This window comes from Trematomus bernacchii, unplaced genomic scaffold (genome assembly GCF_902827165.1).
Source record: "Trematomus bernacchii unplaced genomic scaffold, fTreBer1.1, whole genome shotgun sequence".
Taxonomy (NCBI): Eukaryota; Metazoa; Chordata; class Actinopteri; order Perciformes; family Nototheniidae; genus Trematomus; species Trematomus bernacchii.
The window spans coordinates 2,273,799-2,299,093 of NW_022987567.1; the positions used below are offsets into that span (position 1 = coordinate 2,273,799).

At 40.3% G+C, this 25,295-nt stretch overlaps 1 protein-coding gene across 12 annotated transcripts in view; it reads left to right on the forward strand.

The window, feature by feature from the left end:
• The window catches only part of vav2 (vav 2 guanine nucleotide exchange factor), a 200,014-nt gene that overhangs the window by 138,134 nt on the left and 36,585 nt on the right, over positions 1-25,295 (forward strand). For all 12 annotated transcript variants that reach the window (XR_004555512.1, XM_034125851.1, XM_034125856.1 and 9 more), the window contains exons 3-4: positions 8,586-8,644; positions 19,563-19,631. Coding sequence is in view for 11 of the 12 variants with exons in the window: in XM_034125851.1 (XP_033981742.1) it covers positions 8,586-8,644; positions 19,563-19,631 (128 nt within the window). In the remaining variant the exon portion in view is untranslated. The remainder of the gene's footprint in view (positions 1-8,585; positions 8,645-19,562; positions 19,632-25,295) is intronic.

Sequence of the window (25,295 nt, forward strand, 5' to 3'; positions counted from 1 at the left end):
TCCTTATATAATTATAAATTGACCAGCTTTGCGACGAAATGGGCTATAAGCATAACAATCATGAGCCATTCAGTTAAGCTGCATAAATGTACATGTCCACAGCTATTCAAGCAGCATTTCCTGTCAACCAAACCATTTAGCTTGCTTTATGGTGACAAGAACTGCTCCGCACATAGAAAGTAAATATAGGCCTCTCCTGCTGTTCTACATTTCACAGCGCAGTCACACAGTGTTATCACCTTTGTACTTGTTTTGACTTTAAACTGTAGCAACAAAAAGGGTGTTGAATTGAACTATGAGTCTTGACGTTTAAGTGCAGAGTTTCAGCTTTAGTTAAAAGAGTGTAAAAAGCCATGCCGGATGCATTCCAGGGGTCTACGGTAATCTTACTTAGGTTAGAGTTAGGGTTTGGTGAACAAAGTCATCATGTGAAATCATTAGTGTCACATTATTTCCCTTTCTTTGGTCTTTTTCAGTGTCTTCTTCTAATGGCGCGTTTCCACTACACGGCCTCGCTCGGCCCCGCTCGGTATGGCTGGGCCTCGTTAGGACTGGCTCACTTTATGGCGCATTTCCATTACAGTTTAGGAACTGGGGCAGTATCTATAGTAACGCAGTGTAGGCGGAGCCGTGACGTGATCTTCAGAGAACCCCAGAAAAAACAACACAGCCGTTAGCTGTTAGCACTCAGAGCTCACAGCTCCTCATATATGTTCAGAAACTAGACAAAAGTTAAACAAGTACAAACCACAGACTGCCTGTGTCATGGTGAATACAGTCGCTGCTTTATTTATGTCTGTAGGCCGTTGTTGTGAGTGTGGACGGTCGGAGCATATACTGCGTTAGCTTAGCCAATCTCCATTTAGAACACACGCATTTTAAAAGGTTTTTCGCCTGCCGTCTGTCTGCAGACTTGACGAAGCATTAATTCATGGTTTTTACTAACCGGTATCAGTATGTTGTTACTTCGGCATCATTTTGAAACGTGTATTACAATTAAATCACGGTCCATCTTGTTGTAGCTGTAGCCCCCTTGCAAGCGATGCTCTCTCTAGTTTAGCATACTCAGCCCGACTCAGCCTCGTTGTCTCTGGCCCTGGACCCGTGATTTTATGAGGCCAGAAAAACTGTGAATTAGGACCCGCCGGCCGGTACTAGGCCAAGTGGAAACGCAACCAAAGACGGGCCGCTGACGTCACAGCCCTCTTAAACCGGGCTGCGCGCTGTAGTGGAAACGCGCCATAAGAGGCTTTGCCAGGCCTTTGCTACATCCAGCTTCACTTCTTGCTTATTTCTTGCCTATTTTTCTCCTCTTCATCCTCTTATCTAGACCTTTAGACACCTGGATGACTTCCCCTTAAGCCCCATCCTAGACATGTCTCTTTACCATTACTGCCTGCTCTACAGGCCGGTGCACCATTGATCTGCGTGTGCGCATATGCCTGTGTGGTAGAAAGAAAAAAAAAAAAAAGCACGCTCATGCACTGCACATTGGAATACGTTCTAGCTGGGTGCATGCTGATACACACATGTACGAGTCACGCATAAATGAGCAGACCCATGTATGGTAATTCAGTGTGAAATGGGACAGGTCATGGACAGCGCTGCGTGGCATTGGCAGGTGTTGACCGGGCCAATGCGATCTATGGAGTACGATTTGCACATATTAGCCACGGTTGCCCTTTTTCCTTTCAAGGAGCACAGGTTAAGATGAAATCAATGTGCAAGGTCCGAAAGCTAAATAAGCTCCAGAATTGATTTGACGGTAGATATTTGCATCAATAATTCATATTGATAGTGGTAGAAAGAGCATAACTGCACAACTTTTTTTCTTTAAAACTAATGTTTTGTGAAAGAGGCCATATCACGCTTGTTGGGGTTCGCCCTTTTCTGTAGTGTGTTATGTACGTTTTTGGGGAAGTAAATGGTCTGCAAAGGTTACAATCCCAAAGTTCCAGAGGGAGTTTCTCTCCCACACACTCCCCCCCCCCCCCCCTTGCCTGAAACGCCTCCATTGGACTCTGTTGTTTACTTCCGTAACATAATGACATCACTATGTAACACTCGTGCTTCGATTGGCTAGCGCTCTTACACATTGTACGTGATAGACTAAGGAGCTGGGACATCTCTAAGCGGTTGACAAATCACAGCAGATCTGGCCAGTAACCAATCAGAGCAGACTGGGCTCTGGTTTCAGACAGAGGGTGAAAAGAGGTGCTGCAGCACGAGAAAAATAAAGCCCTTTTTTGAACAAAAATCTTTAGCAATATGTTAAGCTAACACTCAATTGCAATCAAGAAGTGCCGTGTCAGTGGCATTCTGTGTGTGGGCTGAATGCCCTCTATAGACTTACGGTCATTTCGCCAATGCTTAATGGGGTCTTTGGGTCACTCTCTCTTTTCCTTTAGATCAGCACGAAAGCTTTTCTTTTCTTGTCTGGACATACGCGGTGAAATCCCCTGTAATCAAGCAGCTGGAAGGTCTGCTTTGAGAGGATTTAGTGCTATGAGGCAGGTGCCAATCTGACTGCAATCAGGATTTACACAGGCCCCCGCTCCTCATGGCTTTCAGCAACTTTAACATGAGCTTATGCTCGAGACTAATCAGTCATTCATGCGAGGTTTTTTGCACTGCACTCATGCTGCGTCATCGACCAGGTACGCAAGAACCCATTAGAGAGGCAGTGTGTGAATTGAAACATCTCATGGCATATGGCTTTGTGCTGTGTTTTAAAATGCCTCTTTTATTCAGCAGGGTAGAAGTCTATGTGTATAGCTGTTTAATTGTAATATATATGCTCATGTGTATCAATCCATAATGGCTATGGATAGTTGTCATCATCATTTCATGTGTTTAATGTCTGAATGACGCTTTAATTTAATATAGTTGTATTCAACTTATTAATTGGGGTTTGTCTTTTTACCCCTTTGGCATTTTCCTTTTACAAATATTTTCCCAAAGACTTTAAATTAAATGAATAAAGATGTGTTAGTTTTATATGCTTAAAATATTTGCGCGTATTTCATTTTTGTGTGTACTTTCTTTGACTACGGCTTCCTTGAATTTTTTTATTATTAATCTCAATGGGATTTACCTGGTGAAGTAAAGTTTTAATAAATCCCAATGTTAACTTTTTCTGTAGCACTTGCCACAGAGCACCTATGCAAAATAGTGTAAACACATCTGTAGGACCACGCTGTGTGAATAAAGGCTGAATAATTTTAATAAATCAATATTCCCTCAGGGTGTGAACAAACATTTAAGTTATGTACATGTACTTTTTCAGAGGAAGCTACTTTGCTTTATTGCATGTGTAATATTTTATACATTTATGTGTGTGAATTGTGTGCCTAAAAAAATAAACTATGAAAAAGGAGAGACGAAAGCCTAGAGAGAAAATAAAAAGTCAGAGAATAAGAGAAGGTTTGTCAAAAGACAGAAACTCCCAGAGGCAGTAGGACAGTGGGACACACACACACACTCACACACACACACACACACACACACACTCGCCGTCCCTCCTCTGTCTGTCTATTATTGATGTTGGGCACGCAGGGTTCCCACTCAGCCATCTGTTCTCGGCTCTCCCGCTCCGTGCCCCTTTTCGCTTCGTGCCTACCACTTTGGCAGGCTGGCATAAGCAGAGCAATGCTGTCCTATCAAAGTGTGAATACTCCATTAATATCTCACTCTCTGTGGGAGTTGGCTGTTGGAAGAAGAGCCTAGAGAGAGAGGGAGGGAGAGAGAAAATGCATAACAGTAATGTGATGAAATGTTCATTAACTCAGCCTCTTTTTTTGGATGACTTCCAACGCATGAATTGATTTGCGGTGCGAGATATAATCACGCCATGAGTGCATCAGATATAAACAGAACTGGCGGTGGGGGGTGTGGCTTTTGATGGACTGTCAATAGCCCTCTCGTGCAAGTTTTCCGATCTTAATCAAATCACACCCCCGCACTCCTACCGTTAATAGCATATGGCCGCAAGATTCATTTGATTTGACATTGTAATTGATGACCATGCATATTCAGTCTAGCCATATTGCCAAGGGTAACCCAGTAGGTCTTCTGATTGGCTGGTCACATAAGGCTCCGCTTGGCCCCAGCTGGGCCCACATGTGGGGAATCTGGAGATGTGTATGGGTGGTGTGTGTTTGCAAACACTTGGCATATCCTTGCAGATAATCCATGGATACAATCTTCATCCCTGCCCTAACACACACACACACACACATGCACACACACACACACACATGCACACACACACACACACACACATGCACACACACACACACCCTTGCATTCAAACATCTTAAGCGCTGAATGGATCGTAAATGTTGCATGTCAGTCTCATGCAGAAACAGCAAGCATCAGTGAAGCTGTCTGACTTATACCATGTGTCAAAGGGTCAGATTTAGGTGAGGGAATGCCAGGGGCTGTGGGGGTGTTGGGGAGGGGGGGTGATTAAGGTAAGATATTGCTGAGGAGCTTTAGAAATCCAAGCTATCCTACCAACGTGTTACTTGTCCTTCCTATATTCCTAGAAGAGTAGAAGAAGCTTTATTCGCTGGCTAGCACCAGTGTTAAGACCCCCCCAGGGAGAACTAGATGAAGGGGAAATTAATAATGTGTAGAGACTCAGAGGCTTTGAGTGAACCACAGGATCAGAAGGGATTGTGTAAAGCTGGCTACACACCAACCCGATTTTTGGAGTCAGAGGCCGTCAGAGGCAGTCGGGCATTCGCGGCGCCCTACTCAGGTTGGTGTGTCCCGCACCGTCGTCTCTTTACAGCACCTTTTCACACCTCCTGATGCCTCCCGCGGAGGTCAGAGAAAGTCGGCCCAAGCAATCACTCTGATTGGCTGTTCACACTCCCGCTGCCTGCTGGTAAGGACAGTTATTGCCACTCGTCGACTGAAGTATTTGCGGTGTGTTCGTAGGCGGGCGGCGTAGCGGACGCAGGCGACGAAGCTGACGTAAAAGTCGGCACGCCTTCGGTACACGTTATTTGGTCTCAGGTGGGTGTGTAGCGGCCTTTAGAGGCAGAAAGGGGAACAGAAAGACGGAAAGAGAGAAAAGCACAATCAGGAATAACCTTTGATAACCTATGCCACCTTTGAGGAATATGGTATTATGAGACAGTTTAAACAAGTCGGCTCCATAAAAAGTGTTTTAAAAAGGTACCTTTATAGTTTAAAGCACAACAAATGTTGAAGGTAAAACAAATCATTCACCTTCCAGGCGTGTAAGGTGCAACTTTTATGTATCTATTAGGTGTATTATTCCTTTAAGTTATTAGATAAAACAAAATAATACCATGCGTTTACCCTACTACAGTATGTCTGCAGCTCTACATAAATAGATAAATAAGACGTGTAATTTAAAGGCACTTATCACAATGTGAGAACACATTTTTACTTCCCCAGCTGCCCTGAAGACAGATTGCAAATTAGCATTTCTTCTCCGATGCCAGAGGGAGTCACGAACGGCACTCGCAGTATTGAGACATATTTTTCACATTATGCCGTGCAAGATTCTGACATAAACAAAAAATGAGAACAAACTCTTTAATGTAAAGTAAACTAGACATTTAATAGTAATAGACTTCATCCCGTGATGTTAGAACGTCACGCTAGCACGTTCGGCTTTGGCACATTCATGGCTTTGGCCCCGCTGCGACCCTTTCTGGCTCCAAGCCAAAAGCTCTGTTATCCTTTGAACCTGGCTGAGTTTAGCCGGATCTGGTCCCAGTACCCGGCATAAAATATTAACTGCTATTGAACACTGAATGTATCCACCAATATATCCATCTCGCTGCTTCTTTCTTTTGCTTTTGTTATGTTTTAATTAGAATTGTTAGTGTGGGTTCCACAAAGACAATGTAGGCTAATAAGACAGAATATAATCATACTTGATGCCATATGTGATCCCTCCTTGCAGCATTGCCAGGTGGGCAGCATGCCACCCAGCAGAACAATGGGTTTATCCGCCGTGATTTATCAAACACCCGAACCATTGGCTAAACAGACATTGAGCTAAATTACCAAGCTCTCATCTCCCTCTTTGTCTCTCTTTCCTTTTTGTTTTTCTATAAGAGCAGTTGGAATATATGTTAAGGAGGTGTGTAATGGTAGACTGGCCCCTTATTGGAACCATTAAGCATGAACATGACTGCCTATTACACGGGTATTTAGCGATACAGTGAAATAACCTCTTATCATGCTGTCGAGCAATAGCCCCGTTGAGGTTTCCCTCCGTTGAGAGGTTAGATGTAATTGAATGTGATGTGTACGCACTCCATAATAGTGCCCTATGTAGTCCCCCCAATTTCCACAACTGGTTATGTTAAACATGAGAACAACTTGAATAGGGAGAATTGGTCAAAAGTGCTTCAACATAAGTACCCTGCAGTCCTAAAGTGGTGGTTTGCTCTTCACAACAGCCATTAGCTCATCTTGAATGTTAAATGCCATAAAGGATGAGATGGTCGCATTGTGTGTTTAGACAAGAGGGACTTTGATGAGAGGCTATAGATGACACACCTGCCGAGTAAGTGGGGTTGAGATAACAATTTTCTCCTCCCTGTCGAGGAGACATCTGGCATTGCCACGGCGTCGCAAGCCGAAATACACCCAGGAGAGGGTAATGAGGCGTAGGAGACGGGGTTTGCGTTTTGGTGTGTGTGTGAGTTTGAAGGTGGTTCCCTCATCATCCTGAACTAGCCTCTGTAGACTCTGCAAGCACGCCATCTGTAGTCCTCAGCCATAAAGCCACTTGCGCGTGGCTCATAAGCAGCATTAGATCAGCTTAAATAAATACATGCACACATTAAACCTTTTTTTTCAACAAAACAAAAAAAAGAAAGGGGAAGTTTGGAGGGTTGACAGACTATTGAATATTTGAAGTTAGGTAAAATAAGGAAAAGATGGATGGACTCTAGATGTGTGTGTTGTTGTGTAATGTAACCAAAGTGGTACCCATCCATCCGTGACTGTGCACCACATGTCTTTGAATGTCACCATTAACATGTTGGCCTGCATTATGTTTACACACAGTCCTTCGTGGCACTGCATACGCCCAAGAGGGGTTGCTAGGAAACGTGCAAGTAATGTCTGATAATCAGCCCCAAAGAAGAGTAAATGTTAAACTAAAATTAACATACTTTCTTTAAACTGGTAGCACATACAAAGTAGTTTGATAATAGCCGTTCCTCTGTGGACTTCATTTCTTTAGTAGTTGATTGGTGCCTTTGACTGTTTTTTTGTTTGTTACTTTTGTTGTTAGTTGATGATTATCTGCTTCTGATGACTTGTTAGCTAGTTATTTGTGTCGCTGTGACTGCTGTCTTTAAGTTACTTTTGATGTTAGTTGTTAATATTCATCCATTCATTTGATGGCTTGTTTTGTGGTTACTTTTGTAGTTGATTGGTGCTTTGACTGTTACCCTTTGTGTTACTTTTGTTGTTGTTTGTTAATTGTTTGCATCTGACGACTCAATCTTTAGTTACTTATGAAGTTTTTTTGCCCTAGACCAGGGGTGTCGAACTCAATTTCATTTTGGGCCACATTAGCATCCTGGCTGCACTCAAAGGGCCAGTTTTATATATAAGACTATATAAAAATACATATATAAATATTTAATATATATAAAATAATGTATTATATTACATTATTGCCTCTGCATTGGATTATTATCGGATAGGGTAATAACTTCATAATTAACTATGTCTGAAAGCAGAGGTCTAGGGCAAATAATTGCAAGTCTCTTCAGTGAGCATTTGACAAAATGATTTCAAAAGAAAAGCCAAATTCTGGAAAAAAGAAAAGAAAAAAAAGTGAAATTTTGAAAAAAAAGTCAGATTCTGAGAAAAAGGCAAATTCTAAAAAAATGAATATTTTGAAGAAAAATAGTAAAATGCTGAGGAAAAAAAGGCTAATTTGAGATGCATTGTGGGACATGTAGTTTATGGGCTACGTGCTTCTGTAAATCGGCATGTAACCGTATAATAAACATATTATATTCTTTGTGGGCCACAGAAAATGAAGTCACAGGCCGGATTTGGCCCCCGGGCCTTGAGTTTGACACCCCTGCCCTAGACGTTTAACTTGTTGATACCTTGATGTTAAACCTGTTTTGTACTTGTGTTGTTGATTATTACCTTTATATGTGTAGTTACAGTTGATTTTTATTGTTGTCTCTGATGATTAGTTTTTACAGTTAATATTCGCCTTCGACTGTGTTTATTTTAATTTTAATTGATATTCTTATTGTTTGGCCCCTCATGGTTTTTCTTGTAGTTACTGTTAAAGTTAATGCTGCTTATCTTTTTATTACATGTGTCGCTGACTGTTTTTATTGTGCTTCTTTTACTGTTTTGTTTGTTTGTTTTATCCCATTATCTTCCCAGTATTCCAAATGTTTCCTTGGAGTGCTGCATATAATAACAATAAAATGCAAAAGATATTACGGTATAATCAAGTTATCACTGATAAGAGAAAGGCGGAAGAAAAATTGAAACAGTGATGTTTTTTTTCAATATGGAATTGTATGTTTATCTGTATTTTTCTTTGTTTGTTTCAGGTAATCTCCGCTCTTTCGAGGATCTCCCACCACAGCATTGCACAAATCAAAGGCATCAGGTATGTGTCTCATTTTTAACTCTCTCATTTATCATTTGAACAACCAAAAGCACTCAAGAGTATCTGTGAAACCATTTGGCTGAATGTATTCCACATTTGCTTGTGGGCCTGCATTAAGATGGAGGTGGCTATTAACATCTGGCGCTCATTTACAAGTCAATTTACATTTTTAGGCAATTAGCTGCAGCTTTTAGCCACTTGCAAGGCCACTAAATAACCAACAACACATTTCCATATGTCACTCAAACAGTGCTGCAGTACAGTAGAAGTACATCATAAACACTACTGTCTGAGTCAGGATGCTACATTATACGCAGGGGTTCTCATTTCTCACAGATAATGGTGGAGCTGAGAGAATTATCAGGCCTGGAATGGGTTTCTAATTTCTCTTCATTTGCTCAATCAGTTTGGCGCTTGGTGACTCAATGGCGTTGCATGAAAAGCCATTTTATCCATCTGAGTAATGAGTGTAGATGGAGTGTGCCCATTAGGAACTGTGCCAGGAGGGTGAGGCGGGAGAAAGAGACAGAGAGAGTGACGGAGAGAACGTCCCTTGCCATTAATAAAGACAACACAACATGCTGACTGCTCCCTTATACGCCTGTCCACACTGACTATTTTGCTCTATGCTGTCGAAATCAAGACATATTCGACCTCAATGCCAGTCACACTGATTCTGTGTTACTTCAATCTCAGAAATCTGAATGTAAATTAAATATTGCAATATTAGCTTAGGTTCAAACTCTTCTGTTTAAGTAATTGGACCAACTTTCCTAACTACTAATATGTGCTTGAACTGTTGATGTGAAAACACAACTGCCTCATGGGGATCAATGATTATGACTTTATTATGTAAGTTCCCAAAGATACAATTTATTAAGCTCTAAGGTATTAGGGCCATTAACAAATACCAATACCAATACCAAACTATATTCCCTCAAAATGATCTTACCTACATTATTATCTTGGAAATTGGTTATAATTGTTCTTTATTATCTTAAAGAGCTTGATTTTCCTACATTTTAAATATTTGTTTCATTTAAAATGTTACTTTTTTTTGCCACAAAATGGAAAAGACTGATACAAACCCAAGGGTTGTTGTTGAAGTCTACCTTTCATCATGATAAAACACCTATAACCCTTCTCATTTGGTGTAGGAGGTGTGCCCCCTTGTGTGTGATGTTGAATACTAAAACCTCTCGCCTTGTGATAAATGGAAGTCCACTTCCCTTCTACATCTGGTTCTTACCTTCAATTTATCAAATTTAAAATCTCTTGGTCCCTCAGCTTTCTGGATGTTTCACCCCCTTCACCTAGGACTTTTCTTTTTCAGCTTTCCGTCATTCTGTGCTCAGCCGTTCGTGTACAATTGCCCTGTTTGAGGTGGCTTGCTAACTGACTTTTCATGCTTTTCATTAGGGAAGGTTGGTGACATTTGTTGAAATGTGGCATCAAAACAATGAAATACAGAATTAACTATTGATTATCAGTGGTATTGGTAGTAGTGCATAGACATTTTGCTGTAATAACATCTAACATGGTGCGTATTGGAGCGTTAAGCAAAAGTCTGACTCTTACTGCTTTCGCTACAGGATGCGCACATGGGCATATGACACATGTCCTGTATGGGTCGATGTAGTGTATGATCTAACACAAACAGGCTGCTACTATCCAGCAGAGCGCTTACACAATATGGTTGTTCACTGACCCCAGTTAACCTTTCTAAAGGGTCTCCTCATCCACTTCTTAGTAATACTGCTTGGAGGGCAAGGTCAGCAGCATTCAAAGGACCCGTTGAACTGTCAGAACGTATCTGTCTCACTTTCAAGTCCCTGTAAACTGTGTACAGGCTTGTGGCTTCTCATTTAAACACTTCCCATACTGTACATGTAAGCAGTTCCCTCCAATTCAACACCTTTAGGAATAAGGTTGCAAAGGCCAAACAGAAACCATTTCATTTGACCTCCATGTCTTACAGGATGTTTTCTATATGTATGTAAAGCTTCAAAAGAGGGCAGCTTGTGAGAATGGGAACTCCACATGTTCTTCAAACAAATGAGAACAAAACTAATTTCTTTAAGACATAAGTAAGATTCTCTAGAAATGTCACCGTATAAAGCTTAGAATATGTTATGTTTCCTTAAAGATGTGTTTGTCTAAGATCAAGAACTGTCTAGGTCTGTTTTTTTAGTCTCTGCCTTCAATAAATGGTATTACTTTTTTTTGTCATGAAACCACGAGTTTCCAAACCCATGGCAGGTTTTGGGTTTATATTGGTTAATATGTGAAATGTCATAATTGGTTGGGTGTCCATGTCCCTTTACAGAAAGTAGAGAACTGTTTTACAAAGTGATTAAAGGATGTTTTAGCGTTAGTTCCCAGACAATAACCCCACAGTCTTAGATCATTAAAGTATGGACAGCACATCAGGCCATCCATTGAGTTTTAAAATGGCCGGAGAGTACCTCACTGTGTTGGGTCGAATTGCCATAGGCATGTCCATTGACGTTCTGTAGAAGCCCCATTGATCTGATCTTTGATGTGTGTGTTCACTATTCTCCTGCATCAATAGTTTATGTCTCTGTCACTGTGTCAGTATTCCAGCCCGGGTCTGAAAAATGATGCTAAATTGTGCACAACCAGATATTCAATGGGCATGCATCAAATATTAATCTGCCCATTTCACTTTCATCTTTCATTCTGTCGTCTCTAGTCAGTTTTACGGGATGCTTGAATTGTCGTCTTTTAAAAAAAAAAAAAACATTTCCATAACTTTTAACCTATTCACTTTGACAAATGTTCAGTTAAATTCTGTATGAATTATTCATCTCTCTCTGAGTGCTCTCTTACTGTCCATCTTACTTAAAACAGGTGAGTTGAAAATTACAAAAAGATAAGGCTGCTGCTTTTGTCGTTTTTTTGTCCTTTGCGACACTCAGTTGACTGACAAAATTCATTCAGAAATAAAAATTTTTTTCTATCTACATTATGTTTTGGGGCATAAAAACTGGAATGTGTATATGACTCAACAGTGGGATACATTTGCATAGCATATTTTCATAAAAACAACTGCATTTGAACAAAGACATGATCATATTTTTACTGATTTGAGCTGTATCTTAGTCCAAACGGTCCTTTTTTTTCTAAATTGGTCAATTTTGACAACTTCTGACTTCATTGGGCCCACCTCCTCCACTTCTGAGACCAAGGGTGTTTCTCAATCGCAAGTACGCTAGCTTGGTAGCACATGTCTGCCGAGCATCTTGCTTCAGAAGCGAGTTAAGAATACTTCCTGACATTTGGAAAACAAAGAGTGGAACAGGCTACCAAGTGTGCAGGTGTGCGTCATATGAGAGGCCCCGCCTTACATCTTCCGCCACAGATTTGGGGAAATTGGTCCGTGCGCAAAGCATTGTGGGGATTTTAAGACCGCGAAGTCTACTCATGTGCAGCCTCGATATTTCTCCAAACGGAGTACGCCGGGCTCGGTAGATTTCCAAGTATGCTGGAGATTGGAACAGTACTTTGGCGGCACTCGATGACGTAGTATGCTTGAAATAGTGGCTCTGCAGCAGCTTTACTCGCGATTGAGAAACACCCCAAGACTGCATCCGGCTACCATCTAAATCCATCTGTCTCTTATCTCTGACTGTAAAAACGTTCACTCAACAGCCTTAAAGGCCCACGTAGCTTTGTGTCCTCAGAGTTGACCTTGTGTTACTCACTGCTATCTACAGTATAAGCCTGCGTGATCCACTGTCCTGTTATTCAGCCCCCCACTTCCTACCGCTTTATCTTTACTGTCCTCAGCTAACCCCCCCTCCCCCTCCCGAATCATCAACCAGCTTGCGCTTTACTGTCCTAGTTCATCAGTGGAGCGTGTGAGGTGAGCTCCGGGGATCAAGGTCATCGAGTGTGAGAGAGCTCAGCTCAGCATGAACCAGAACAGATGAGGAGCATGTATGTTGAGGGATATCTGTAATCCTGTACTGGAGTTTCTAACTTTCTAAAATATATATGTTAGACTTGTGTGTGCTCATGTAGTGGTTTGGATTGAATTTAAGGTTGAGAGTACTATTGTTTGAAAGGTTAATGTGTTAAAACCACACTATGGTGGGAACTAGCTAAGAAACTACATCAGAAGTTTGGCGAGTTTGGCGGACAATAAATGCTGTCCATGTAGAGGAAAATAATGGGTATATTGCTCACAAAATTGTTAAATAATTGTTTTTCTAAGGGCCAAGAAATGATGGGCTCAGAACAGTCTCATAATACACACATGCACACAGAAGGATTCACACTTGTATTTCATGATCCACACTTGTGTTTTTCAATGCACACACAAATGTGTTCCGTTTCATATTCATGTAAATAAAATCCAAATACAGAAAAAAGTTTTACATATGTATTTTGATCCTCACATATTTGTTTTCCGTTTAAATCGCCTCAACCTGCAAACACAAACCGCTTTCTGTGCATGGATCGCTGTGCATTCGTGTGTGGGTTTTTTGAGACTCCCCTGACGGTCACCCGATTCGTACTTGTAATTTTTTCTATCTATAGCCAATCAGATGTCTCCTCAATTCTAAGCCAATCACATGAGCGCGTGCCCACGAGGGTAGATTTCTTGCGTTCATGACACTTCATATACGCATTTTGCGCTGTCCGGAGCAGGGTGGACAGAATTTATTTTACCGGACAAATTTGAAACTTACCGGTCATGTTTCAATAATAATAATAATAAGAAGAAGAAGAATTGTGTAGCAGAGTTTCCGTTAGCAGGTAATTACCGGACTATGACCGGATGGCTAATAACAAGGGAGTAAGGATCATCTATTTTCCTCTCTCCCTCTCTCCTGACAGCCCGTCAGTTTCTCATGCAGCTCGCTAAAACTTCACTCGCGTTTATGTCCATATCGATCAGATCCAGCTCTCCTGATCGGCCTTTATAGAGAGCACCGATCAAACTATTAAGAGTGAATATCGGCCGATAATGACCGGCGGGGCTCCCCCCGTTGACAGTTCACTGTCGAGCACTGGCTTCGTAATGCACTGATCGATTAGGCTAAGCTAACCTGTAGCTGCTCCCTCCACACTCACAACAACTTCATACAGACATAAATAAAGCAGCTGTATTCGCCATACAGGAAACACACATTTAAAACGGTTTTGCCTGCCGTTTTTGTGTACACAAGCATTCATTAATGGTTCGGAAAGTGGCAATGTACTGAGAGTGGAGGTGTCCTGAGATTAGCGCCTGCAGACAGGCTCCATGGACCTGTCAGCTCCGGACAGCGCAAAATGCGTACATGAAGCGCTACGTCATGAACGCAAGAAATCTACCCTCGTGGGGGCGCGCTCATGTGATTGGCTTAGAATTGAGGAGACATCTGATTGGCTATAGATAGAAAAAATTACAAGTACGAATCGGGTGACCGTCAGGGGAGTCTCAAAAAACCCACACACGAATGCACAGCGATCCATGCACAGAAAGCGGTTTGTGTTTGCATGTTCAGGGGATTTAAACGGAAAACAAATATGTGTGGATCAAAAATACATATGTAAAACTTTTTTCTGTATTTGGATTTTATTTACATGTATATGAAACGGAACACATTTGTGTGTGCATTGAAAAACACAAGTGTGGATCATGAAATACAAGTGTGAATCCTTTTGGGGATCATGAAATACAAGTGTGAATCCTTCTGTGTGCATGTGTGTATTATGAGACTGTTCTGAGCCCATAAGAAATGTCTTAAAGAGGCCCGATTGTTAACGTTTTTGTTCATGTAAATGGTCTGCAAAGACTTTAATCCAAAAGCTAACTATAGGGAGTTTCTCTCCCACACACAACAGTTGCAGGGGATCTTTGTGTGTTATTAATTGTTTTCATCTTTACTTTATCATCTTAAAGTATTTCTGTGGTATATGAAACGCCATTTGTGACACGAAGGTTATATATTCCATCAGGATTAATACAAAATCAGACATTTTCCTGCTTTGATGAAATACTGTACATACTCAGTGCAGAGGCAATATGGATGTGCAATTGGACATCCATTTATTTTTAAGATTAGTGGGATGCAGTGCACAGCAGGAGTAGAAGAAGCAGGCAAAGTGTCAGGACTTAATGTTTGCATTTTCCCTCCCTCCCTTCCCACTTCCTGTCAGCAAAGCTCTGCCCCCTCACGCCACTGAGTTACATCACACACATTAGTATGCTCTTATCACAATGCACATCCACTCTCATGTTTTGCTCACGTTTGAATGCATGTGCTAATGTTATTAGTTACTGTTGTGAGAAAAAGTCACACATGCAAAGAAACAGGCTCTTACTCATTGGTTATCTTGCACACACATATTAACAAACACACACAAGGGCTTATGGGCAGGCTTGGTACAATAAGTGGCAAAGTGCAGTAGCCTCCTCAGGCTCCAGCGATTTATTGACCCCTGCAGAAACAAAGCCGTGTCCTGGGACGTGAAACTGCTTCCAACGCTGACCATTTGAGCTGCGTTCACACCCAACAGCTACACTGTTGTTCTGCTGTTTCGACAATAGTGGATCAATGGGACCAGCTTGGACCACACTTTCCATCCATGCATGCACTAGCTGTAAGGAAGTAGGAAAAAGAGATCAGACATGATACAATGAGGCAAAGAAAGGCAGGACAATAAGAGAGGCGTTGGTAGAAGACTAAATAATTTGATGGAGGAGATTTGAGAATGAAATGTGGGGTTTTTTCAGCTTTTTAATGCCCTGAGAGGCCTTTTCATGGGTTTACCTTCCAAGACATGCTACAACATTGCTTACATATTTCTACTTTTCATTTATGTTTGAAAAACACGAACTAACTTGCAAATCCAATCCATCATTTGCTTTTTGAAGCCATTTTCTAGATGAAAAACAGGCAATGCTTTTTGGTAAGGGTCCATGATTTCCTTATGACTTCCTATGAGCTTCCTTTAAAATAACATTTTCATTTGGTATAACTTATATAAAAAAAATGGATTGGGTTATTATTTATATTTTCCAATGCTAAATCCTTACACCCCGTGTTGTGCCACTAGTGCTTCTGTGATCCTTATGAAAAACAGACACACTGACCAAAGAAATCACCTCCTTATGGGACGTAATGAAAAAGACATGTAAGTAAACTAACAAAACACACAAGCTATGAAAATGGAGAAATCATCCGAAAGAAGAAAGATTTTTAAAAAAAAGCTAGTTTTACAGGATTCTTTAAATAATGTATCCGCTGTACGGACCAAATACCTTACTTAAACTCTTCTTCCTAATACCTTAAATACTCAATTTGTCTCAAAACATTTGGATAAAAAACATAATAAAAGCACATGAATAAGCCAATTCAAAGGGGCTTATGAATACCATTAGTGCTTGATAATCAGAGGTGTAAAAGATAACCAAAAACACTTTGCACTATGTGAATAGACAACAGATTACATAGAAAAACAACCACAGCTTCCACTCTGGTATACCACCCAGCGAACAGGCCTGAACATCACGCGTGCAGGAAAGACAATAGAGCGTTATTGAAAAGCCAAGAGACGGCTCATCATCTGATTCCTGATCAAATTATAAACACGGTTCAATTGCACCTGGTGGTACCATTTAGGCGAAATGAAAACGGCAGCATTGGGCAACGCTCGGCTCCGCAACACCGAGGTGATGCATACGAGCTCACATCTCCGCAAACTACTATGTAATTAAATTTAGCCCTGCGGGACTCCATTAATAACTTATAATATAATGCACATTTCATTGGAGGGGATCATCAACGCGGCTGTGTTATTGCACTCCAGAGAAAGGCCCCCCTCTGTGCTCTGTGTTTCTGCTCATAACTGTGAGTGAGAAAGTAACAAATCAGACGAGGCAGTTTTTGTGTTATTATTCCTTCATATTAATACTTGTAATTAGCTCGTGGACGAACATACGTTTTTATTAAGTCAGCCACTTAGACATGGTAAAGTTAGCAAAGTTAATGAATCAGAGAAAAGTGTTGAGTTTGCAGGATTCTTTGCATGTTAATGTGTGTATTGGCGAGTGTGTGTGCACATGCCTGAAGGGTGTCCAGCTGACCTTTTGACTATATAGCTGAGCATTCATTAACTTGATGGCTGACACACTCTTTTCAGTGTGACCACAGCTTTCATTACACAAAGGGTAATTGCTGGTGTCACACAGATACACTCAGGTCGACACACACTTACACATATGCACATTTAAAATGAGAAGATAGAGTACTGTTTCGATTATTTTTTACCCACACACTGTAAATGTCACTTTGTACGATATTGGGCCTTCACACACCAACAGGCAAGCGCCATTGGATCTTTACAAGGACAGGGAACCACAATAAAAGCGTCACTCATCTGATCGTATCTCGGATGAAACACAGTCAAAAGATGTCAAAGCTGAGTGCTTATAAAGAGTGGAGGGCTTTTATGAGAGCTTTGAACGTCTGGCCCCTGACACTGAACTGTCCAATTCTCACCGCTAACTTCACGGTCAGCTACAACACAAATGTAGATTCAGTTGTTTTTTTATTGTTTTTTTCCTGCTACTATATCTTCCTTGAACTGTTTCACATCCATATATGTATACAATAGATGTGTATTATATCAATCACCAGGCCATTTCTGGCTATGAGGCTATTATTTAGACACAAGCCACCTTCTTTCTTTCAAGGTAAACATGCATGCAACTCTACCAACCATTACATTACATTACGTTTCATCTAGCTAAAGCATATATCCAAAGCGACTTGAGATTAAGATAAAAACGCAAAACAACAAGAAGAGTACACTTATGTTTGATTGGAATAAGCCAAACCATTGAAGTACTGGTGGATTGGTTTCAAGTGCTAAACATTTTTTGTTTGTTTTTATTTATTGGCCAAGGTACAGGCAAAACAGGTGGGTTTTTAGTTTGCGATGGAAGATATGTAGACTTTCTGCTGTACAGATGTCAATGGGGAGCTCATTCCACCATTTTGGAGCAAGGATAGCAAACAGGCATGTTTTTGTTGAGGGGTACCTGGGTCCAACTCACAGTCAGGAACGAGCAAGCTGATTGGCTGATGCAGAGAATGAACACTATTTGCCTTTTTAAAAGACAGTACCTCATCTCAAATTATTTTAAATTGCACTGTCAGAAAACATTAATTATTTTCAGCCAATATCATTTTTCTTTTATGGCATTTCTTGTAAGAACAAGCAATATGGTTACTGATCAAAATCAATGACATATGGCCTTGCAGATCGACTATCTTTATAAATATTTCTAGCGTCAATGATGAAGTCACATAATGTCTTTATGCACCTTAAATACTGTTGATATTCTGACAGTACAAATGTCTAAACGTACAAAAACCATTGCTTCAAACCCCCAGAAGATGTTGTGAAGGGACTTACTTTGCTGGTGAGAATAAAACATGTATATCAAAATTCACAGTCCAGTAATTGCTTTGTTTTTTACCGATTATGTGTCAAACACGTAGGCGTATCTCGCTCTTCACTTTCCCCATGAGCCTGAAACCCTCACTGCCCCCTTTCATCCTTTTCTCCATCTCTTTCTTGAATAATGGTAGAACCCTTCGTGTGTGTGTGTGTGTATGTGTGTGTGTATGTGTCCAGTGGCTCTTTGACAGAAAGAAAACAAATCATGTGTTCAGTAGTTACATTATTCAGACAGGAGTCAAGGTCAACCATACAGGGCTGTTTACCGCAACAGGAATCCCTGTTGGATGCTGCTGTGCGTGGGATTTATTGCTTGAGGAGAGGATGGTAACAACAGCATGCTGCTATAATGATGAAAACAACACAACAGGCCTAAAGAAACACTTAAACTGAAATAATGTTTTTGCATTGTCGCATTTGGGTACTTTGAAAGCTGCTAATGAGTGCATTTTTAAAACATTTCACCATCCCTATTAGTTTAGCGCTTGATGCAAATAGCCTGTATCATTAAAAATAATTGTTATTATCTCTTATAAACATGAGGGATTAGTTTAATAATACACAACATTTCCGTTTCAGTAACTTTAGCTTGTTTGACGATTAGTGCTTATCGTTACCTCAATGACTTTGATGGGCTTCAATTGTGCACGACATTAAGCTAATAGGCTATAATTTGTAGCAGCAAAAGGAGAAAAAAAACACATCATAAAGCATGTCGGCCAATCGAGATCTAAACATGCACTTCACAATAATGTTAGCGGAAAGCAGATATATCTTCACAAAGATTAGAAATAAATCCACCCCGCTTAATGAGCTAATCGATGAGTCATCCATTTATACTTCCCAGGAGTATTGTGATTGTTGACGCGGCGTGGGCGGGAATGATACATTCAAGAAGGGGATCGCGAGGAATCGTTCAGGTTATTAATGCGATGGGCGGACATTTATGCTAATGTGGCCTTCTCTGCATGTCATTGTCTTATATTGAAAAGTTGTGTATACAGTGATGACAAGCTCATTTTTGCTGGAAAGACAGCTTTAAACTGTCATTTTCAATATTTTGAATTGCTATGCCCCTGAGGGTCCTTGAAAGCTGCTCAAACCCCCTGAGAGGATTTATTAGGCATCTGCCCATCCGTCAGGTGGGGAAAAAAAGGCAGTTTTTCTCCCTGAATTCCTGAGAAAGTTGGCCGTGTGAAGAGGTTTTTTATCTGTCAGCAGCAATGTGTTGATGTGTTTTGGCCATGTTGTTTGTGACTGATGGGGTCGTCTGGTAAAATACATCCTGCTGTTGTGCTGCCCAAGTGATGGAGCGAAGAGTGACAAGCTGGCAGAGAGAAAACGCTGGTTATTTTCTACCTGGGACACTGTTGTGTGTGTCTCACAGCTTGCATTCCCTCTCATTCTTTGTGTCTCTGTGTGTATTTGTGTGTTCCAGGCCTTTTCCATCGGAGGACACAGCTCTGAATGAGGATGATGTGTACCGGAGCCTTGAAGAGCTGGCAGAGTAAGTATTGGGTTTCCACAAACACACATACACATGTTTGAGTCACTAAGGATTACATTTGTATTAACTCAATATGAGATTTCCTTGACCTTAACCTTAAAAATGGTATGCCTACCCAAGCCCTAACCTTTACCTAACCCAAATCATAAACAAACTTGATGTCCCAAGCCTAAAATAAAATGGGTTACCTTTTGGGGGCATGCTTTTTTTTCTTCAAATATGATGCGTGTCCCCACTTTGTGACAGTGAAAATGTTTTTGTATTCACACAAATTGAATAAATAATAGGCCCTATTATGCATTTTTGGGGTTTTTCCATTTCTGAAGTGTGTTATATAGTGTGTTATGTATCGTTTTTAACTATTTTAATGGGGGATTTTAACACTTCGATCCCTGAAAATGAACTTTGATTTGGATTTGATGTTCCATAAGATTAAATATTATTGTTTCCTTCCACAAAAGGTAATTGCAAATTGCATTTTAGCTCCAAAAAAAGTCTTTGACTGCAAAATGGTTTCTTTATATGCTGCAAAAGTACAGTCAATGTAATAATTCTTACAACTGATGTAAACATGATGATAACTTGACCCTACCCACTTTATTCATACTGGATATTTAATAACTGTTGTTTTTTATAGTCAAAATAAATACACATGAACTGCTGTATGTAAAGATCAGTATATCTTGATACATAACAACTCTCCACCCACCATGTATACAACACGCATCTTGGGATGTGTCAAAGTGAAGTGTGATTGCCACTTCTTCCAATTTCCTCTAACTGCCTAATTATATAAGCGTAGAGCCATGTGTCAATCTGCCTGTTGCCATGGTGACAACAGCCTCGCTCTGACTTCTGCTGCGGCTGCCTCTCCGCCTGTTTCAGGGTGAGTTGGTGTGAAAAAGGGTCGTAGGGTCTCTGCGTTGGCAGCGGTGAACAGAATGACAGCAGCCAACTCAGATTAATGAAGAATCATTTCTTAACCGCTCTGAGATGGGTGTCATTCATCACAGAAAGATAGGAGTTAGGAGAGCGGGAGATGAGCATGCGGACTATAGATATATGCCTGCTGAATACATGATTGTAGTGTTCTGTAGGGGATGAGGAAAGTGCGCTCGCTAGAGGAGAGGAATGCAAACCAAGCAGGCTAATGCTGGATTATATCAGTTTAGCCAAACATGAAGCCCTGCAAGCTTGCAACATGGGCCCTTACCTTGGAAACTGAACGAAACCATGCTCAAAAAGTGGTCCTCAAGAGAGTAGAGGGAATACATGACTCATGATGTTTTGAAGATATCATTTAGTAAAAAAGGGACGAAGAATGTGCTAAAAGAACAGAGCTGCTTTCATCATGCACCCTGTGGGCTACTGTGTTTTTATATTTACTGATGTGTCCCTTAATAAATAAAGTAAATACAAAAAAAAGGCTAAAGTTAGCTCACTCATTCTAAATAAAGCACAGAGCTCCGCCAAGGCCAAATGCCACGTCTTACAATGTTAACATGTCATTTAAATATGTACTTTGCTCTTAATTCAGATTCATGCCCAAATGTAATTGGCCTATGCTACACCCTTCTACCCAGTTTCATTAATGACAGGTCACATTCTTTCCATAATCCTTAATAGCTCATTAATAACAAACTGAAAACAAAGGTTATTGGCGGATGCAATAAATCCCAACCCCATAGAATCAAATTGCTAAATTGCTAATGAGAGATTTGGTGGCTTGGGCGAGTGCATGGTATCCATAGCAACAAGTGTCATGAAAGTAAGCTGTTGTTACTCGCTACAATATATACCAAACAACTTCAATAGAATGGAGGTTATCTGTTAAATTTGCTTCAAATGCGCAAAAACAATTGTTCATTAATGAGTTTTGCCCCTGTAACCATGGCAGCAGCTTCAATGAGGCTGAGCTTGAGTTTTATTTTCTGAAAGTGAGTTTTCTGGAGTCAGTGGTGTTGTAACACGGTGCTTTTGATGTAACCTGTAGGTGCAGAGGGCTGGCTCTTATTGAATTAATCATTCTGCTCGGCAGCGCGGCTGCTCTTGACCTTTTACAAAAGAACACGCATGCATTTTCGTTTCATCAACGGACCGACACATAATTGATTAATCAGCAGGTCCCGCACTTAATACAGTTTGACACACTTAGCACATAGGCCACACAAGCAATAACCCTCCTCTCAAAGACTTATTAATTAGCCTGGAATATTGATGCATGCATAATGTAAAATGGCTGCATGACTGAACTGCAAGAGTGAAGGAAAGGACAATGATGATCTTACCAAAGTAATCATTTTTTTAAATGGATGGAGTACTTTTTAAGAGCATCTCAGAGTATACAATGACCGTACGTATGAAACCATAAAAATAACAGCATGTAAGGAATAAAAGAGCAATTTTTCCACTCAGTGTGAGAAAATAAAACAGCATGGAAGAGCAATATAATGGCAAACAATAAAAAATCGATATAAGTGGCGTCATTAAGTTCAGTGATAAAACGACAAGGGATACTAAGTGCGACAGAAAGCGATCTATAAAAATTGATTTTTAGGTGAGATTTAAAAACAGAGATCATGCCGGCGGACCAAATGTTAAATGGCAGACTGTTACAGCAGCCAAAAAATCGATCAACCTTTCATTTCAATCTGGAGCGGCCAACATACTTGAACTGTTGGACCCTTTGACGTCTCTGAGGATAGCTGGGAGCTCACTAATGTAATGATGGTGCATTGTGTATTAAGATGTAACTCATTTATTAGATACTTAAGGCTCTTGTATGTGGCTTTTCTTCAATAACTTGGCCTAAAATATACCCAAGGGCGTTATTTCACCTTCGAGGTTAAGTAGAGGTCACTTACCTTGCTGGTGGATTTCCATATTTACGACATCATGTCAGAAGAACTCATGTCAGCTGAGGTAGGTTGAGGTTTTACGCTGTCAGAATGAGCTCACCTGTAAATGACAGCTGTCAATGAATTGCATCGGGATGTTATGATAAGTTCAGGTATATCTTTTTGTGAAGTATTCCACTGCACCTTATCTGTTAGAGGCCGGTTTCATACCTAATCGAGGTCTCCTGGGTTAATGTGGTAAACCTTTTTCCGTACTTCCTCTGGCTTTGTGATGTCAAGTCTTTATGTCGCTTAACTTCCTCCCTGTCTGGAATGACTCCATCCCGGAGTTGACAAAGCATGAAATGGGGGTGGATCGGGCACAGTCGCCAAGGGACTTTCCCTCGGTGAAAGGCACACATAGATTTCCATTCCGAAGCAAACAGTGTCACAAGCCCTTTGTGTCACTTTTTTCGCAGTTTATTTTGCTCCATTAATCCCTTGGCTTGAAATGTCAATAGCTTGGAAATGGATGGGACTCAGCTATCATTAACTGCCAGGTATTAGGTCACTTATTTTAATTTGAACTTTAACTAACACTCTAAGGATTATCTATTTTGTAAATAGAGATGGGCTTTAATAATGTATGGACCTCATTTTAATGGAACATTCTCTAAATACCTAGGAAAGTTAAAAACTAGCACAGAATTAATGTCAAGAATATTTTTTTTACCAACATCAGCTTTGATGCCAAATAAATAACGATGCTAACAATTAAGTAAACACTCATAATGCAGTTAGTATACGTTCAAATAAACTATGTACAGCACATGAAACATATTCAGTATTTCATAAAAATGAGTTTAAGAGGATAACAGATCTTAACACATAACACAATACATTACACAAATTGAGGCTCAGAAATAATTTCTATAATCAAATAAATAAATAATATGTGATAGCAATCACATCTTGGCAGTACTATAAATTCATGCTGTTTTAACAGTCTAAATCTTATGTTATGGCAGCTTGAATGGTAAATAACATTGTTAATGATGTTAGCCTCACTGATAACAAGCCATCTCATCCACCATGTTCATACTGGTGTGTGTGTTTTTTTCAGTTCTTTACTCTATTATCTCTAAAGATGCAGTGTAACAGCATCAGCCTGCTGTTAAGGTGCAATGCTCAAGCTCCCCTCCCAATACATCATAGCTCTAACAACAGAAATAATATTATTATAAACCTGTAAGGCAGCCCAGCCTTAGGGGACCTGTGCTCTGTGGCTCTGATATGTTGAGTCATACTCCCCCATCCCGTCTCTAGTGATTACCTTACTAACTCTATGTCATTGAGATAGAGGCTCGCGGGCCCATTGCGTGCAAACACACTGGACACCCTGTGGCCCGTCATGGTGTAATCAGACAGAAAATCAGACCTAATTCATGAATCCTCAGGACTGTGCTCCCACTTTCAATCTCAGTGATGCATTGCTATGCATACACATGCACGAGCTCACACACAGTCACACATTAAGTGCATTTGAATGATTTATTAATGTCCACTAAACTAGACAAAGGCACATAAATAGTAGAGGTGTGGTGTGACAGATTTACACTGCCAAGACTTATGTCCCTCTATTTCTCCCGCTTTGTTTTTCTTGGGTAACATACACACACACATATACACACATGTCACTTGTAGGACTTAAGCAAGCCTTGACAGCCTAAAACATTAACCTTAAGCATCAATAATACATGTCTATAAACCATCCATATTCCTAAATAAATCTTAATGTAACCTTACATTTCAGCTACAGTCTGAAACAAAAGCCACATCAATGTTATGCCTAAAAGTAATTTACTGGCAATCTCCCAAACAAATCAGTAATGTGTTTTACAGAACATGAAAAGGATTGACCTAACCATAACCAAGTCCTTCAAACAGCACATTGAAAAATGAGAAAAAAGTAAATCACATCACTGCTGAGGTTAATGCTCAAATTTGTCCTCACAAAGACTGAAGGCCAACCTCCACTTGCAAAACACCCGTCATTTTTCCTTAGCAGCAGCTTTTTCGGTTCTACCAAACCCAGTGCAGTATGTACATTATGGAATATAAATGACTAATGTTAGATCTTTATATGGGGTTAATTACAGTGTTTTGACTCAATGCATATTGAGACTAAAAACAGAAAACAAGTTAAGAAGTTCATTAGTGACAGCAGTAATTAGAAATCTGATAGGAAACAATCAGTGAAAGTGGATGTACACACACTGTCATTTAAATATGGATTCCTCTGGCTTTTGTTTTGAAAAATCAATATGGAATTTATAAGTAAAAAAATAACTTGAAATCAGTGCTTGTAAAATGCTTAATTGGGATCAACCAGTTAGTCTTGGCGATATGGATAAATGCCAATCAAAATAAAGGCAATGACAAAGGGAAAATCTTTATAGAAATGTGCCAGTCCATATAAAGATTTCCTCCCAAAACAACCACTAAAACCTTAAATTGACTGACTGAAACAAAGAAGAGTTGGTCAATATGAAATATAATTGACTGGAGAAAAGAAATTGCCTAAATGTCATTTTTAATCAATAGACAATTTCCCCTGGATAAGTAAGGGTCAATAGATATACAGTAGATGATTCAATCAATGGTGATTCCCTAAATGTTTCATTCTTGTAATAGTTACATTATTTATAAAATAGACCTCACTCAGACCTCCCTCCCTACTCCTCCTCAATGTCCCCACTGGAGATCCCGCTCCTCTTAGATCTCTCCATAGGTCATATTCAAATCACCGCACTACACCTCCGTCGTA